General features: G+C 37.2%; 1 protein-coding gene across 1 annotated transcript in view; it reads right to left on the bottom strand.

Annotated features, from left to right (window-relative positions):
* The window catches only part of SP1 (Sp1 transcription factor), a 36,553-nt gene that overhangs the window by 4,907 nt on the left and 15,394 nt on the right, over positions 1-16,252 (bottom strand). Inside the window, exon 4 of the mRNA XM_049883271.1 lies at positions 1,836-2,004. Within this exon, the coding sequence (XP_049739228.1) occupies positions 1,836-2,004 (169 nt within the window). The remainder of the gene's footprint in view (positions 1-1,835; positions 2,005-16,252) is intronic.

The raw sequence follows: 16,252 nt of genomic DNA, 5'->3' as shown, positions 1-16,252 counted from the left end.
CTGAGTTAGCAGGGTGTCCAAGACCATAGTCTTGGGGATTCTTCAGTCTCTGTCAGACCACTAAGTCTGGCCTTTTTTTGTGAATTTGAATTGTGTTTTACATTCTTCTCCTGCTCTGTCCAGGACCCTCTATTGTGATCCCTGTCAGAGCCGCTGGTAGTAACACCATCTAGTTCTTCTGGGTGCTTAATTTTGATGTTTGAATGTTTGGATATTTCTCGTGGGACTTGTGCAGTTGGTGAGGCATTTTCTTGAAATTTTCAGGAAGTTTAAGTCTCAATCCAAGGAAATACTGTGATTTTGGTGATATTTTGGGCTGGGAACTTACTTAATGAGCAAGAGTTTTCTTTTTAAGACCTGGTGGAGAACTTTAAGGAAAATATAATATTTTGCAACTATATAAATTTTCTCCTAGAATAAGGGTCAAGAGGTAAAAATGGTGAAGACTGAAAACTGAAAAGCTGGGACAGTATTAGTGATTTCAGTGGAAGAAAAGGATGGGTTGGATCTAAGTTAAAAAAAGAGAACATCAAAACTGATTAAGCAAAAGGAGAGCAGAAAAGAGCAAATATCCAGTAGGGAAGAAACCTAACTAATTCAAAGTATATAAAGAAAAATTCCCTGTATAAAGAGATCCCAAGGTTCTCTCAAGAATTAGTTCTGCAAGGTTTTTTTTTGTCAGACCAATTTATTCCATGTGTGATCCATTAGTAGGCACTGGGGAGATTTCCAACAGGGATTTTACTTGGGTTTTAACAGCACGTTATTGGCAGGGGAAAAAAAACCCTAACAAAAATGAAATCACACTTAGGTGGAAATCAGACGATTTCCTTCAGAAACTTAAATCCACTTTAAGCTCTGCTAGAGAGAAACTGTACTTTACTCAGTACTTTTGACTCAGGAGGACTTTGCTTTTCCTGTGACTTATGGTTGTGGTTAGGTGCCGTCAAGTTGGTTCTGACTCACTGTGACCCTACCGGACAGAGTATAACTGCCCTGTAGGGCTTCCAAGGAGCAGCTGGTGGATTTGAACTGTCGACCTTTTGGTTAGGAGCCAACCTCCTTAACCACTATGCCACCAGGGCTCCTTTTCTGTAACTTGGGTTAACCTATAAAGAATTCAAACTATTTTTTGTTTTGGTGCTTTTCCTGTTTCTTGTATTTTTGTACTTATTTGTATTGGGACAAAACTTCTAACAGATTTTTCAAAGGCATTTAAAAGACCAAGTGGCTTAGTTTACTCTTCCTATTATCTTTCAAAAGCAGTGACACTACAGGGAAAAGAATTTAGAACTCTCTAGAGATATTAAATAACAGGTATTACTAATGAAAAAATTCATCAGACCTTTGCTCTGTAGGACACTTTAGATTCTCTGATGGAAAATTTTTCTATCTGGAGTAAGCATTTTTGTCTATTTTAACGAAAGGCTCAAAAAACTTATGATTCCCACATAGCCACTATAAAAAAAAAAAAAAATCATTACAGTAGGTAGGTAGGCGTAGTTTCTTTTTCTTTACAAGGCTGTTTAGCAGGCAACTTTGTTAAACCCATCTCAAAACAGACATTTGGTAGCAACTATCAGACCTGCTGGCTCACCTTATTTCCTTATCTCTAGGTGAAAGCAGGCACCTATTAAGGTTCAAGGTCTTAATGGATGAAACAGCCAGAGCTGGAACCAAGATCCTGTAATACAATCTATTCAAATGTACCATCTCTGATCCCTTTGTAAAGCTGCTGAGTCTTAAACTTGAAAAAGTTAATCCTCTTTCTCTTATATCCAAACCCATTAACTTTTCTTTCTTATACTCTTAAGAGACTGAGTGGGTAAACTCACCTTCCTTCACTGTCTTTACAATAGGGACAGGTGCATGCTTCCCGCCGGGTCTTCCGACCAGGCTGGGGTTGGGGATCTGGGCTGTTTTCTCCTTCTTCTCCACCTGCTGTGTCATCGTGTATTCCATCACCACCAGCCCCATGGAGGCCAAGCTGACCTCCATGATCACCTGAAATTGGGTGAGAAGAGTCAAGGCGGAAAGCAGAGGAGGTCATTACAACTTCAGGCATTTAAGTGACACCCTACATTCACAGCACCATTTCTTCAAAGTTTTGAAGCCACATTCACTGATACCACTCATGCCTGACATCTAAAGAATCACCTTTGGAAAAAAGTCAATAAATATATGAAAATATGGTCAATCTCACAACTTTAAAAATGCAACTCTACTTATGATGAATTTTTTTCATTCTTCACATATCAGATTATAATACAGAGCACTTGTAAAAAAAAAGGCATTTTCATATACATGTGGTGGTAAATTGGTACAACCTTTGTGAAGGCCAATTTGGCAATATTATCAAAAATTTAAAAGCACATCTTTTTTGAACCAGCAATTCTGCTTTGAGCCAGCAGTGTCTAATGGATATACTCATAAGTACACAAAGATATGTGATGATAACGTTTCCTATAGCTCTGTAATAACGAAAAACTGGAAACAATCTAAATGTACACCATTAAGGAACTAAATAAGAAAATGATAGATTTATAAAACAGACAATTAAATAGCCACTAAAAAGAACAAAATAGTTATGTACTGTTATAGAAAGCTGCCTGGCAAATCTCTTATTCACTTCCGGGTATCTCCAGAGCTAAAGTTCTATGGAACCAACCAAATGGAAATGACTGAAAGTAAGGCTTCACGAGATTCCAAACCAGAAATCATACAAAATCTAAGTGTTTTAGTCATCTAGTGGTGCCATAACATAAAGACCACAAGTGGATGGCTTTAACAAAGAGAAATTCATTTTTTCAAAGTAAAGTAGGGTAAAAGTCCAAATTCAGAGCATCACTCCAGGGGAAGGCTCTATCTCTGTCAGCTCTGGAGGAAGGTCATTCTTGTCAATCTTCCCCTGGACTAGGAGTTTCTCTGCGCAGGAACCCCAGGTCCAAAGGATGTGCTCTGTTCAAGGTGCTTCTTTCTTGGTGCTATGAAGTCCCCCCTCTTTGCTAGCTTTCCTTTCCTTTTTATCTCTTGAAAGATAAAAGGTGATGCAGGCCACACCCCAGGGAAACCCTCTTTACACTGGGTCAGGGATGTGACCTGGTAAAGGTGTTAGAGTCCCACCCTAATCCTCTTTAACATCAAATTACAATCACAAAATGGAGGGCAACCAAAGAATACTGGGAATCATGGCCTAACCAAGTTGACACATATTTTTGGAGGACACAATTCAGTCCATGACACTAAGCTAGCATGAGGCTTAGATGGTATAGACAGAAACTCATCACTCTGCCTTCTGAAAATGAGCAAAATTGTGGCTGAATATCCAGCAGAGAATAGTACATGTATATTTTTAACTTTGACACAATGAGGAGAGAAAAAAACTGATGTCAAAGTGAATTCTGTATAGCTAAGCTATACACTCCAAGAAGATTTTGATTTGGGACTGTATGTTTCTTAAAATGCTAAAAGAAAGAAAATATCGAGTATACGTTCTAGTATGGTATTTGATGTCATCTGCTTTTACAAAAACTTTTTGTGATCTCACTATAATTTCTCTCCTGGTTAACACAGATAAATGCTACAGATCTGTAGGCCAGTGTTTTTCAAACTTTTAAAACTTGCAACCCACAGTAAAAAAAAAATGATATCGTAACCTGGTACACACAGACTTAACTGAAACAAAAGTTTCACAAACAATACTTACCCTTATTATAAACAGTGTATCCTGAAATTTTCTAGACTCTACTTTTTTCCTTAATGCTGGTCGTGGTCTAGTATATACTGACACAACTTATTGGCCACTGCTGGACCAATAAGCAACATCATGATAAATGAAGAAAATACTGACGTTGTCAAGGATTTCATTTTAATTGGATCCAAAATCAACGCCCACAGAAGCAGCAGTCAAGAAATCAAACAGACAAATCTGCTGCAAAAGGCCTCGAAAGTGAGGATTAAGGTACACCTGACCCAAGCCATGGTATTTTCAACTGCCTCACACGGATGTGAAGGCTGGACAATGAATAAGGAAGACCGAAAAAGCATTGATGCCTCTGAACTATGGTGTTGGCAAAGAATATTGAATACACCATGGACTGCCAGAAGAATGAACAAAACTGTTTTGGAAGAAGTAAAGCTGGAATGATCCTTAGAAGCCACAATGGTGAGACTTGGTCTCACCTACTTTGGACATGTTATCAGGAGACACCCGTCCTTGGAGAAGGACCTCATGCTTGGTAAAGCAGAGGGTCAGCAAAGAAAAGGAAGACCCTCAACAAGATGGACTGACACAGTGGCTGCAACAATGGGCTCAGGCACAGTAACAATTTTGAGGATGGCGCAGGACCAGGCAGTGTTTCCTTCTGTTGTACACAGGGTCACTATGAGTCGGAAGTGACTTGATAGCACCTAACAACAACCTATTGATTTTAGGACCACTAATGGGTTTTTTTTTTTTAATGGGTTACACCTGACATCTGAAAAACACTGCTCTAGGGTAATGGCTAAAACGTAATGTTTTATAGAGACAGATAACACTTTTCTCAAGTTTTCAAAGCATCTAATATATTAAGTATTCACTTACAAAAACAACCTGTAAACAAGTTAATAACTATTGATGTTTAAGATTCCAATAAATGGTAGGTGTTGAATTGCCTGCTTAATTTTATCTGTTTTATAAAGAAAGAAACTAAGCAACTGGGGGTCACTTAGGCTTAACATGTAAAAATCTAAGCTCTTGGTTTTACACTGTGCCTAATTCCCCACCTTTTCAGCTCATCAACATAGTTTTGAGTTACCATGCCTCCGCTTTTTGCTTTCCATTTAACTCTACCACTTTCAGGCAATAACTGATGACATTAAAATTCATTTAAATGTTCTGAGATTGTCATGACACTGGTGGAGCTAAAACTGGGAAGAAGTACTAGAGTATAGGGTTAAGAAGAGGTTTTGGAATAAGATAAACATAGATATGGATTCTTATACCACCATTTGATTTGCTTTCTAACAGCGAGCAGGCGACTTAACTTTTCTAGTTATCAATTTCTCCCATCAGAAAAATTTGGATAAAATATTATCAATCTGATAAAGTTGCAAAAAAAAAAATAATAATAATAATACGGGTAACGTGCTTCCGCACCGTTCCTGTCACACAGCAATCATTCAACGCACTGTAGATAATATTACTAGGGAAATAATCTTGAGGAGTAGCAAAACCAGTGAGGAATTGTGGCACAAGATATACATTTTGTTTAATCAACTGCTATTAAAATTTACTTGTTACTGAATGGAAACTCCCCCTAGTGGGGGTGGAGAATTTATATTTTGAATTATAAGTACGGCAGGCAAGGCAGGATATCTAGTACTGCCAGTGGATATGGATATCTACCAAATCACCTTTGGAAGAGAAATTTATGAGACTGTAGATCCAGCTATCCACTCTTGGTCTTTAGAAACAAGTCAAAATTGAGGAGCAAATAAGCAAACCAACATCTTCTTTCAACTACTTTCCAAGCTAACGTAATTCCACTAAAATTTGGGAAGCAGTTCATTATTCACCATAGTTCTCCCCTGTCCCATCTTCTACACAGTTAATTGGGAGGTAAACCTTCCTCCACTTTATTGAAATGTAGGAAAAAGTTTCAGGGCAGGCATTCGGTAAGGAGGGAAACAAAGAAATAATTAAGTAGTAGGACTCTAAAACTTTATCTCCAACCCACTTCCAAATTCTTACTAAACAGATGTCAAAACTAATATCCTCCTGGCTGCCACACCATAAATTCAAAGAATTATTTTTTAATATAAAAACTGGAAATGGGGTAACATAAAACGAACAGTTTCAAATTTCAAAAAAAAAAAAAAAAGAGTGAAATACCAACAAAGCACTAATATCAGACCAGAATCAGTTTCCAGCCCCCTTTAAAAAGTTTTAAAGAACAATTTTATCTTAAAATATGGCACTAACTAAGCAATGAAAAAAATTAAAAATTCTCCTTTCAATGATGGAAGCAAATTAGTAAACTAGAGCCACAGTTGAATGACAGCTTTGCCTGGCCCACTGTTTGGCTCTAGCAATCAGGTTCTGAAATAGCAATAGCAGTTACACACTTTATTTCAGTTTCTTCAAAATGATAAAATGTGCCAAAGTCATGAACTTTCAAGCAGACCATGATAGGTCAAATATCCTATTCCTCTCTGAGAAGAAATTTGGGCAATACTAAAATAAGATGAAATAAGAAAACGCCCCAGTAACTTTCAAAAGGCTGGTTCCTTTGCACTTCCAAAGATACTGCAGGGCTAGAATTTTCCTTCCCCCTATTCAACTGTGTTCTTTAATTCAGTATTAATACAGAAAGGCTGAATCTGAAAACTATACCTATATTAAGCACATACTGGATGTTTCATTTTACACAACAGATTTAATCCCAAGAAGCATATCTCAGACAATGACGTATTTATGTGGTCAGCCATGTTGAAACAAAATACTGGTAACATTTATCACTGACGTGTGAGGAACATCAGGAATCCAGAATTCAGGGGGAAAAAAGTCTCTAGGTAACAGAAATAGATGTTTCATAATACATGGTACTTTCTTTTTAAATACTGTAATAATAATTTTACCTATCTGGTTTCCTAGTCAAAAGTGAATTAGAAGTTGCAAATTAGAGAGGAAGAGGGAAAGAGAATATAAGGGAATAGAAAAATTGTACTGTTAATGACAGAAAAACTGACAGCTAAGAATGATAAAATTTAATACTAAAAAATTATATTACTTGACCTTCGAAATTTATCCCCATGATCAACTATTTTGTTACTGTGAGGTACAGTTAATGTAGGAGAGACAGGATAAATACTTCATTGTTTTTAATTATCAGTTTTCAAAATAATGGTTTCCTAGAATCCTCTAAAAATGACCAATGAGTTTTCCTTTTCTTAAACATCAGGTTCATTGCGATACAATTTACACATAACAAAATTCACCCTTTTGATAAGTTTAGACCAGGGATTCTCTAGTGGGAACAATTTTGCTCCCCAGGAGACATCTGTCAATGTCTGGAGACTTTTTTTTTTTAAGTAATTTTTATTGTGCTTTAAGTGAAAGTTTACAAACCAAGTCAGTCTCTCACACAAAAACCCATATACACCTTGCTATATGCTCCCAATTTTTTTCTATTTTCTATTTTTTATACACTCCCAATTACTCTCCCGCTAATGAGACAGCCTGTTCTCTCCCTCCACTCTCTCTTTTCGTGTGCTTTCGCCAGCTTCTAACCCCCTCCACCCTAGTCTCAAGTGTCCACCTGACTGGAGACATTTTTGATTGTCACATCTGCTATCTGGTGCTGCTAAATATTCCCACATAACAAAGGATTATCTGGTTCAAAATGTCAACAGATTGTGTGCCTAGATTGAGAAACCCTGGTTTAGAAAATGTATACAGTAGTCTAAACACTACTGTAAGCAAGATATAGAACACCTGCACCTCAAAAAGTTCCCTCATGCCCCTTGCCGTCCATCTGTTTCTTTTTTAACTGTGAAAATTCATGGATTTAAACATATCTGATCCATTGCACTTATTATCCCCATTGATGCTTAAACTGACCCACACTTAGGCCACAGAGACATATGCACATCAGCTTCCGAGTCCTTTGGATATGATCTCTGTAGCCTTCTTTACTTTCTTGTGCGAAAAGATACTCCATGTCTGGTATATTAATTTTCGGCTCCAAACCTAGGACCAGGTATTTCTTTAAGTATTCCTAAGTTCTTTTAATGGGTAACAGTATTTAAACACCAAATCCGGTTCTTCAGTTATTCTGGTTATTTGAAGCTCTAGTAGATTCCACAGAAAGGAATCATGTGAATACGTCCCTGAGTGTTTATGTTAGTATTAAATTGTCTGTGGCCTTTATACTTGATGGTCTATCTGTCTGTATATAAAATTCTTGGCTCAAATTTCATTTCTTTGCTTCTCTTAAATTTTAATCCACTGTCTTCTGGCACTAAACATGCTGTCACAAGTCTGATGACAATTAATTTTCCTTTCATTTATAAGTGAATAGGTCTTTTTGCTAGGATGCACAAATCATTTATTCCCCTTAAAGTCCACTAGTTTTCTAGAATATATCTCAGCATTGGCCATTCTGGGTCAATCTCCCCAGGTGTACTTTGGGAAAGTCTTCTTCCTGTTCCACAGCTTTGGTTTGCCTCCTTTGGAACTTTGTTCATATGAATGCTGGTTCTTCTTTGCCTATATGTGTATCATTTTACCTCTTTTAGCTCTCTTGTATCTTTTATTAAAATTTATTGAATTTACCAAATTAAAATTTATTATATACTATGTATAAAAATATTAAAATTTTACTTTGTCTCTTTCTTTTATTGAGACATCTGCTATGCTTATTTACTTACTCATGTTCCTTTTAGGTTCACCTTTATTTTTGAAATTATTTTCTCATCTATTTCTTATTTTTTCCTGAGGTCTGCCACTTTTCAAATTCTCTTCTTTTCCAATTACCTCATCTGAGTTTTTTTAAATTTGAATTTATACTTTTCCTTCATAAATTCTATCATTTCCTTAATATCTTTTTAGATTATTTTGAACCACTAGGTTACTGAACATCTCAGATCTATCCTGAAGTATAATGCTGTCAGTTACAGGATAATATCCATATAACTACTACAAGAAGACCAGTTAAAATACAACTATTACTCAAATTTATGCCCCAATCACTAAGGCCAAAGGTGAAAAAAGAAAATATTTTTACCAACTCCTGCAGTCTGAAATTGATCAAACATGCAATCAAGATGCACTGATAATTTTTTTGTTTGGTGATAGGAATGCCAAAGTTGGAAATAAAGAAGAAAGAACAGTAGTTGGAAAATAAGGCCTTGGTAACAGAAACAATGCTGGAGATCGCAAGACCAACAACTTCTTCACAGTAAATATCTTTTTTCAACAACATAAACCGTGACTACATATGAGGACCTCGCCAAACGGAATACGCAAAAATCAAATCAGCTATATTTTTGGAAACAGACAATGGAAAAGCTCAATATCATCAGTCAGAACGAGGTCAGAGGCTGACTGAGAAACACACCATCAATTGCTCACGTGCAAGTTCAAGTGGAGGCTGAAGAAAATTAGAATAAGTCAACAAGAGCCAAAATATGACGTTGAGTATAACCCACGAATTTAGAGACCACCTCAAGAACAGAATTAATGCACTGAACACTTAAGACCGAAGACAGGTGAGTTGTGGAATGACATCAAGGACATCATACTGGCAGAAAGCAAGAGGGCATCAAAAAGACAGGAGACGAAGAAAAGACCAAAATGGATGTCAGAAGAACCTCTGAAACTTGCTCTTGATCGTAGAGTAGCTAAAGCGAATGGAAAAATGATGACGTAAAAGAGCAGAACCGAAGACTTCAAAAGGTGCCTTAAGAAGACAAAGTATTATAATGAAATGTGCAGACCTTGAGTTAGAAAACCAAAACGGAAGAATATGCTCAGTATTTCTCAAGCTGAAAAACCTGAAGAAAAAATTCAAGCCTCAAGTTGCAATACTGAAGGATTCTATGGGCAAAATACTGAAAGACACAGGGAGCATCCAAAGAAGTTGGAAGGAATGCACAGATTCACCATACCAAAAGGAATTGATCGACATTCACCCATTTCAGGAGGTAGCATGTGATCAAGAACCAAATGGTACTGAGGGAAGAGTTCCAAGTTGCACTGAAGGTTTTGGTAAAAACAAGGCTGAAGGAATTTATTGAGTATCAACTGAGATGTTTCAACAAATGGATGTAGCACTGGAAGTGCTCACTCCTCTATGCCAAGAAATTTGGAGGACAGCTGTCTGGCAAACTGACTGGCAAAGATTCATATCTGTGCCTGTTCCAAAGAAAGGCGATCCAAAAGAATGAGGAAATTATCGAATAGTATCATTAATATCACATGCAAGTAAAATTTTACTGAAGATCATTCGAAAATGGTTACAGCACTACATTGAAAAGGAACCTCCAGAAATGCAAGCCTTATTGAGAAAAGGACGTGGAACAAGGCATATCGCTGCTGATGTCAGACAGATCTTGGCTGAAGGCAGAGAATACCAGACAGATGTTTACCTATGTTTTACTGAATATGCAAAGGCATTTGTCTGTGGATCACAACAAATTATTGATAACACTGCCAAGAATGAGAATTCCAAACCAAATAAAACAAAACCCACTACCATCTAGTTGATTCCAACTCATGGTGACCCTATAGGACTGAGTAGAACTGCCCCATAGAGTTTCCAAAGAGCACCCGGAAGATTCGAACTGTCGACCTCTTGGTTAGTGGCCGTAGTACTAGGGCTATCAGTATGGATGGCATCTCAACATAAAGAAAAAAAAATCTTCAAAACTGGACCAATAAGCAACATCGTGATAAACAGAGAAAATATTTAAGTTGTCAATAACTTCATTTTACTTGGATCCACAATCAATGCCCATGGAAGCAGCAGTCAAGAAACCAAACAATGAGTTGCACTAAGCAAATCTGCTGCAAAAGACCTCTTTTAAAGTGTTAAAAAGAAAAAATGTCACTTTGAGGACTAAGGTGCACCTGACCCAAGACAAGCCATGGTATTTTCAATCGCCTCATATACTCACAAAAGCTGGACAACAAGGAAGACTGAAGAAGAATTGATGCCTTTTAATTATGATGTTGGCAAAGAATGAACAAATCTGTCTTGGAGGAAATACAGCCAGAATGCTCCTTAGAAGCAATGATGGCAAGACTTCATTTCAAGTAATCTGGACATGTTATGAGGAGGGACCAGTCCCTGGAGAAGGACATGATGCTTCATAAAGTAGAGGCTCAGTGAAAAAGAGGAAGACACTCAATGAGATGGATTGGCACGGTGGCTGCAACAATAAGCTCAAACACAGCAACGATTTTAAGGATGGCACAGGACCAGGCAGTGCCTTGTTCAGTTGTACACAGAGTAGCTGTGAGTCAGAACCAACTTGATGATGCCTAAAAACATTTTTTATATCAAACAGATAACAGCTTTTAATTTTCTTTGTCCAACTCCCAGAATTATGCTATAAGTGAGTGAGCATCTAACAAAAAAATTTAATGGTGAGAATTTATTAAATTAGATCACACAATAATAGAGAATGGGCACCAAAGACTTATTTGCTCTGTGCCAGAATACAAGCCCTTGCTCATTCACGAGTAACCTGTGCTCCACACAAATCCATAACTTGTTTCTACGCTTACTTCTTCCATACTGTCTTCCCTGATTATCGATAAAATTACAGTATACACGTACACATAAAACCATAATTAATAAGCCTTACTATATATACAAACATCAACAAACTTGTCTCCTTCAATATGTACAGTCCTTTAAAACTTATCCCTACGTGCCCTATACCATATGGACCTCTTATGTAGACTGCAGAAATGTTTATCAATTGTTTACTGTCTATTGTTCCATGTACTATACTAGGCTCTGACGATTCAAAGACACTGTTCTTGCTATTCAAGAGCTGACAGCTTATTAAAGAAGACAGAAACAGAAAATTTCAATATAATGTGATAAACGTTATAGTAAAAGACATTCAAAGGATGTTCTAGTACTGTAAAGAGTAATTTCCCCAGCCTCAAATTGCAGAAGCAACATCTTAGAGGAGGTGACACTTGGGCCAAACTTTAAAGAAAGAATAGGAGTTAGCCAGGTGAAGAATGGTGGCAAGAGGAGGATGTTCAAGGCAGAGGGAACACAATGAACAGAGTAAAGGAATGCTGCATAGAAAGAACATGGTGTGCAGGGATGGAGGTGGGGTGGAGGAAGAAGAGGTGAGAGATGAACTTCGAAACAGGTATTATTAGATGCTAGACAGGTATTAAAATTTAAAAAAAAATTTTTAAGTGATAGAAAATACGGCATAGAGAAACAAGCACTTTCATACAGTTCCCAGTAGTATAAGCGTACAAAAACATAAGCAGGAAAACATCACAGTGTGTGTGTAGGGCTTTTGGCAATATAGATCAAGTCTTCCAGGTGTGACTAATCTTCTAGGAATAAGGACTATGTGTCAGATGCTGTATTAGGCTCAGGGGTGGTTAAAATAGATATAATCCTGACCATTATAGAGCTTGTATCTCACTGGGAAGATACAAAATGAAATAAACAAGTATAATATATGCTCTATAATTTGTATAATAAAGTACTAATAAGATGTTCTGACAAAAGAAGCATAAGAGTTGAATGGAGAAGTATTAGAAGAAAAAAAAGTAGAGTATTCCATTAGATAATGTCGAGAAATAATAAAGGTCTCAAGTAGGCAAACAGCTGCAGTGATGAAGAGAAGGACATGGATAAGAAATATTTAGGAGTAAAAATAGAATTTAGTAGTTGAATAACAGTAACTTCAATAATGTCTGGGGTAAATAAGTCAAACAGCAAGGCTGCCATGAACAAAAAAGGGACAAAAGATATTCCTAAGATCTTTCAACGATACAGGCTAAATAACTCATCAAAACTGAATCTAACCTAGCAACTCTACTTCTAAGTATATACCCAAGGGAAGTGAAAATATTTCCACACAAAAACTTGTACGCAAACGTTCATAGCAACGTTACTCACAATAGCCGAAAAATGGAAACAACTCAAATATCCATCAACTGACGAATGGGCAAACAAAATGTGGTATGTCCATACAATGAAATATTATTTGGAAATATAAAAGAATGAAGTACTGTTACTTGCTACAACATGAATCTTGAAAATATTATGCTAAGTTAAAGAAACCAGTCACAAAAGACCATACATTATATGATTCTATTTATATGAAACATCCAAAATAGGCAAATGTATAGAGACAGAAAGTAGATTTGCGGTTGCCTAAAAAAAAAAAAAAAATTGGGGGGGCTAGGGGTTGGGGGCAGGAATGGGGAATGACTGCTAATGGAGGTGGGGTATTTCTTTTTGGGGTGATGAAAATGTTCTTTGTTTGTGTTGATGGTTGCACAACTACTAAATATACTAAAAACCACTGAACTACACACTAATGAATTATGTGGGGTATGTGAGTTACAGCTCAATAAAGCTGTTCAAAGAAAGTATGGTTCAAAAAATTCTAAAGAAAAGGTTCAAAGAGGGAAATTGAGGAAAAAAAAATCTGAACCTAGATTGCGGGGTGGGGGGTGCCACAGAAATAGGGAAGGAAGATAAAAACACACTTTATATTTAAGACTGCAGTCAAGGAGCCACAATCTAAGAGATGACACACATTAAGAGAATGGGAGTTATCTCCGGTTGCCCTTTTTGCTCTAGATGTCAGGAGACTCAGAGACAAATCTGATGTTCAAAATAACTTCAACTGTTACCACACTTCGAAAATAATTCTGGGTAAAGTTCAATGTTTACAAAATTGTTAAAACAGGCACACAAACGTTCACATACTACAAACTAAAATACAAAAACATACACGTAGTAAAATGACTGAAAGGACAGACTAGAAGGAAATTCAACAAAACACTAACATTGGTTTCTTTAAATGATAGGTTGCCTTCTTCCTATTTTTTAATATTAATTACAATGAAAAATAAAGGAGGGGGAGTTAAGTACATATATTTTTAAATATGGAGGAAGGAAATGAATTATCAAACTTTTAGAAGGTATCCCTATATTATAGGATTTTTTAAGCCATCAAAGAAATCACAAAAGATTAATTCATTTGACATATAAAAATAGATGGCTTCTGTACTAAAAAAATAAGCACCTACCAGCCAAAAGACAGTGACTCATAAAATAAATAATACTGCCATGAGTACTGTACTCCTCTAAACAAGCATCTAAATGAGACCTAACATTTACCCTAGACCAAAAATGAGACGGTATGGGGGAAGAAAAAAAACCAAACCCATTACTCTCGAGTCAATTCAGACTCACAGCAACCCTGTAAGACAGAATAGAACTGCCCCGTAGGTTTTCCAAGGAGCGGCTGGTGGATTTGAACTGCTGTCCTTTTGGTTAGCAGCCAATCTCTTAAGCACTGTGCCACCACAGCTCCACAGGGCACAAGGAAGCTAGATTAATAGAGACAGAACAACCAGAATGGAAATAATGAGAATGCTGACACACTGTGAAAAGTATAACCAATGTTACTGAGTAATACATACCAAACAAAAAACCAAACCCATTGCCATCAAGTCAACTGTTAAATGAGAACTTAATTTGCTATGTAAATTTTCTCCAAATCACAATGAAATATTTTTTTAAAAAATAAGCAAACAAGAGTTTGAGGAAGTTGTTTTCAGCAAATTTGAAAAGGAATTAATTTCTTAAAGTTCAGGCAAATGGCAAATAAAAAAAAAAAACCTACAACCAACAAAACTGAGCCTATGTGCCCCCTCCCTTTTGATTAACAGTGTTCTACAGATTTAAGAACTAGCTCTTCACAACTCAGAAAACAGGCAGCTTTCCTTACATACAGGGCAATCAGTACAATGGTGGCAAAGGCTCTCACCAGCAGGTGTCACTGTACCTAAGTGATAACAAACAACCAAACTTTGCCATGGAGTCAATTTCGACGGCAACAGGTTAAGACCTTATAAGGACAGAGTAGAACCGGCCCATAAGATTTCCAAGGAGCACCTGGTGGATTCAAAAGGTCAGCAGCCATAGCTCTTAACCACTAAGCCACCAGGATTTCCAACTAGGCAATAGATGGGTATTTTTTAAAGTCCATCCTCCCAGGCAAGAGATTTAAGTATGAAGAAGGGAGAGAGGGGGAAGTGGTTTGTATGGGGGTGACACAAATTTTAAATGGGACCATTTGAGAAAGTACAAAATAATTCTGATGCCTCCACTGAAACTAGATTTTTTTTCAGCTTTGGTAGTTTCCTTACTAGTTTTACATTTTCCATTATGAATCCAAAGGTACAGATTTCCCCATTTTTCAAGTCCAAGAAAATCAAGGATTTGGAAATTTGATTATCAGTAACATCATTCTGTCCTGTAGGGTCACTATGAGTAGGAATTAACTGCAACAGGTTTAGTTTGGTGATAGGTAACATACTGAGAATCTTGTGAATTCCAAGACTTTCACCTATTTTCCTGTCAATATCATTCTATAGTGAAAATTGTTTTCCAAGGCAGAGATATTAATTGGAATTCTCTTATCATCTCCCCCAGCTCTCACCATAGTGATGATTTCCTGGGGAAAGCTACTAACTTTAGCATCCCTCCCCAAACTAGCTATGATTACCTATTATTCAGATTGATAAAATAAAAAATTCATTTAAAATATAATACATACATAGCATATAGAGGGAAAAGGTAGAGGAGAGAGAATAAAGGTTAAGAGAACATAGTCAGGGACCAAACTGCTGGGCTGAGGGCTGTAGGGCCCAAGGTCTTGGGGAATATCTAGCTCAACTGGCATAACATAGTTTATAAAAAAAATGTTCTACATTCTATTTTGGTGAGTAGTGTCTGGGGTCTGACAAGCCTGTGAGCGGCCCTCTAGGACACTCCACTGGTCTCACCCGTTATGGAGCAAGGAAGAATAAAGAAAACTAAAGACACAAGGGAAAGATTAGTCCAAAGGACTAATGGACCCCATCTACCATGGCGTCTACCAGACTGAGTCCAGTACAGTGAGATAGTGCCCAGCTACCACCACTGACTGCTCTGACAGGGATCACAATAGAGGGTCCTGGACAGAGCTGGAGAAAAATGTAGAACAAAATTCTAACTCAAAAAGAAAGGCCACACTTGCTGGCCTGACAAAGACTGGAGAAACCCTGAGAGTGTGGCTCCCAAACACCCTTTCAGCTCAGTAATAAGGTCACTGCTGAGGTTCACCCTTTAGCCAAAGACTGAACAGGCCCAGGGAACAAAATAAGACTAAAGGGGCGCACCAGCCCTGGGACAGGGATTGGAAGGCAGGAGGGAACAGGAAAACTGGTAACAGGGAACCCAGGGTTGAGAAGGGAGAGCGTTGACATGTCGTGGGGTTGTTAACCAATGTCATAGAACAAAGTGTATACTGTTTGATGAAAAACTAGTTTATTCTGTAAACCTTCATCTAAAATTCAATAAAAATAAAAATTAAAAAAGGAAAGAGAATACAGCCAGTTTTTGGTTTACTAAAAGAACAGCAAGAGTGTTCCAGAGGAGAGTGACAATTTTGGACTTTGCTTCACACCCCTATCATTTCTGTGAATCAAAGGAGTATGAACATAAAT

This window comes from Elephas maximus, chromosome 4, assembly GCF_024166365.1.
Source record: "Elephas maximus indicus isolate mEleMax1 chromosome 4, mEleMax1 primary haplotype, whole genome shotgun sequence".
NCBI lineage: Eukaryota > Metazoa > Chordata > Mammalia > Proboscidea > Elephantidae > Elephas > Elephas maximus.
The sequence above is the reverse complement of the archived record's forward strand: the minus strand, read 5'-3'. Positions and strand labels throughout refer to the sequence as shown.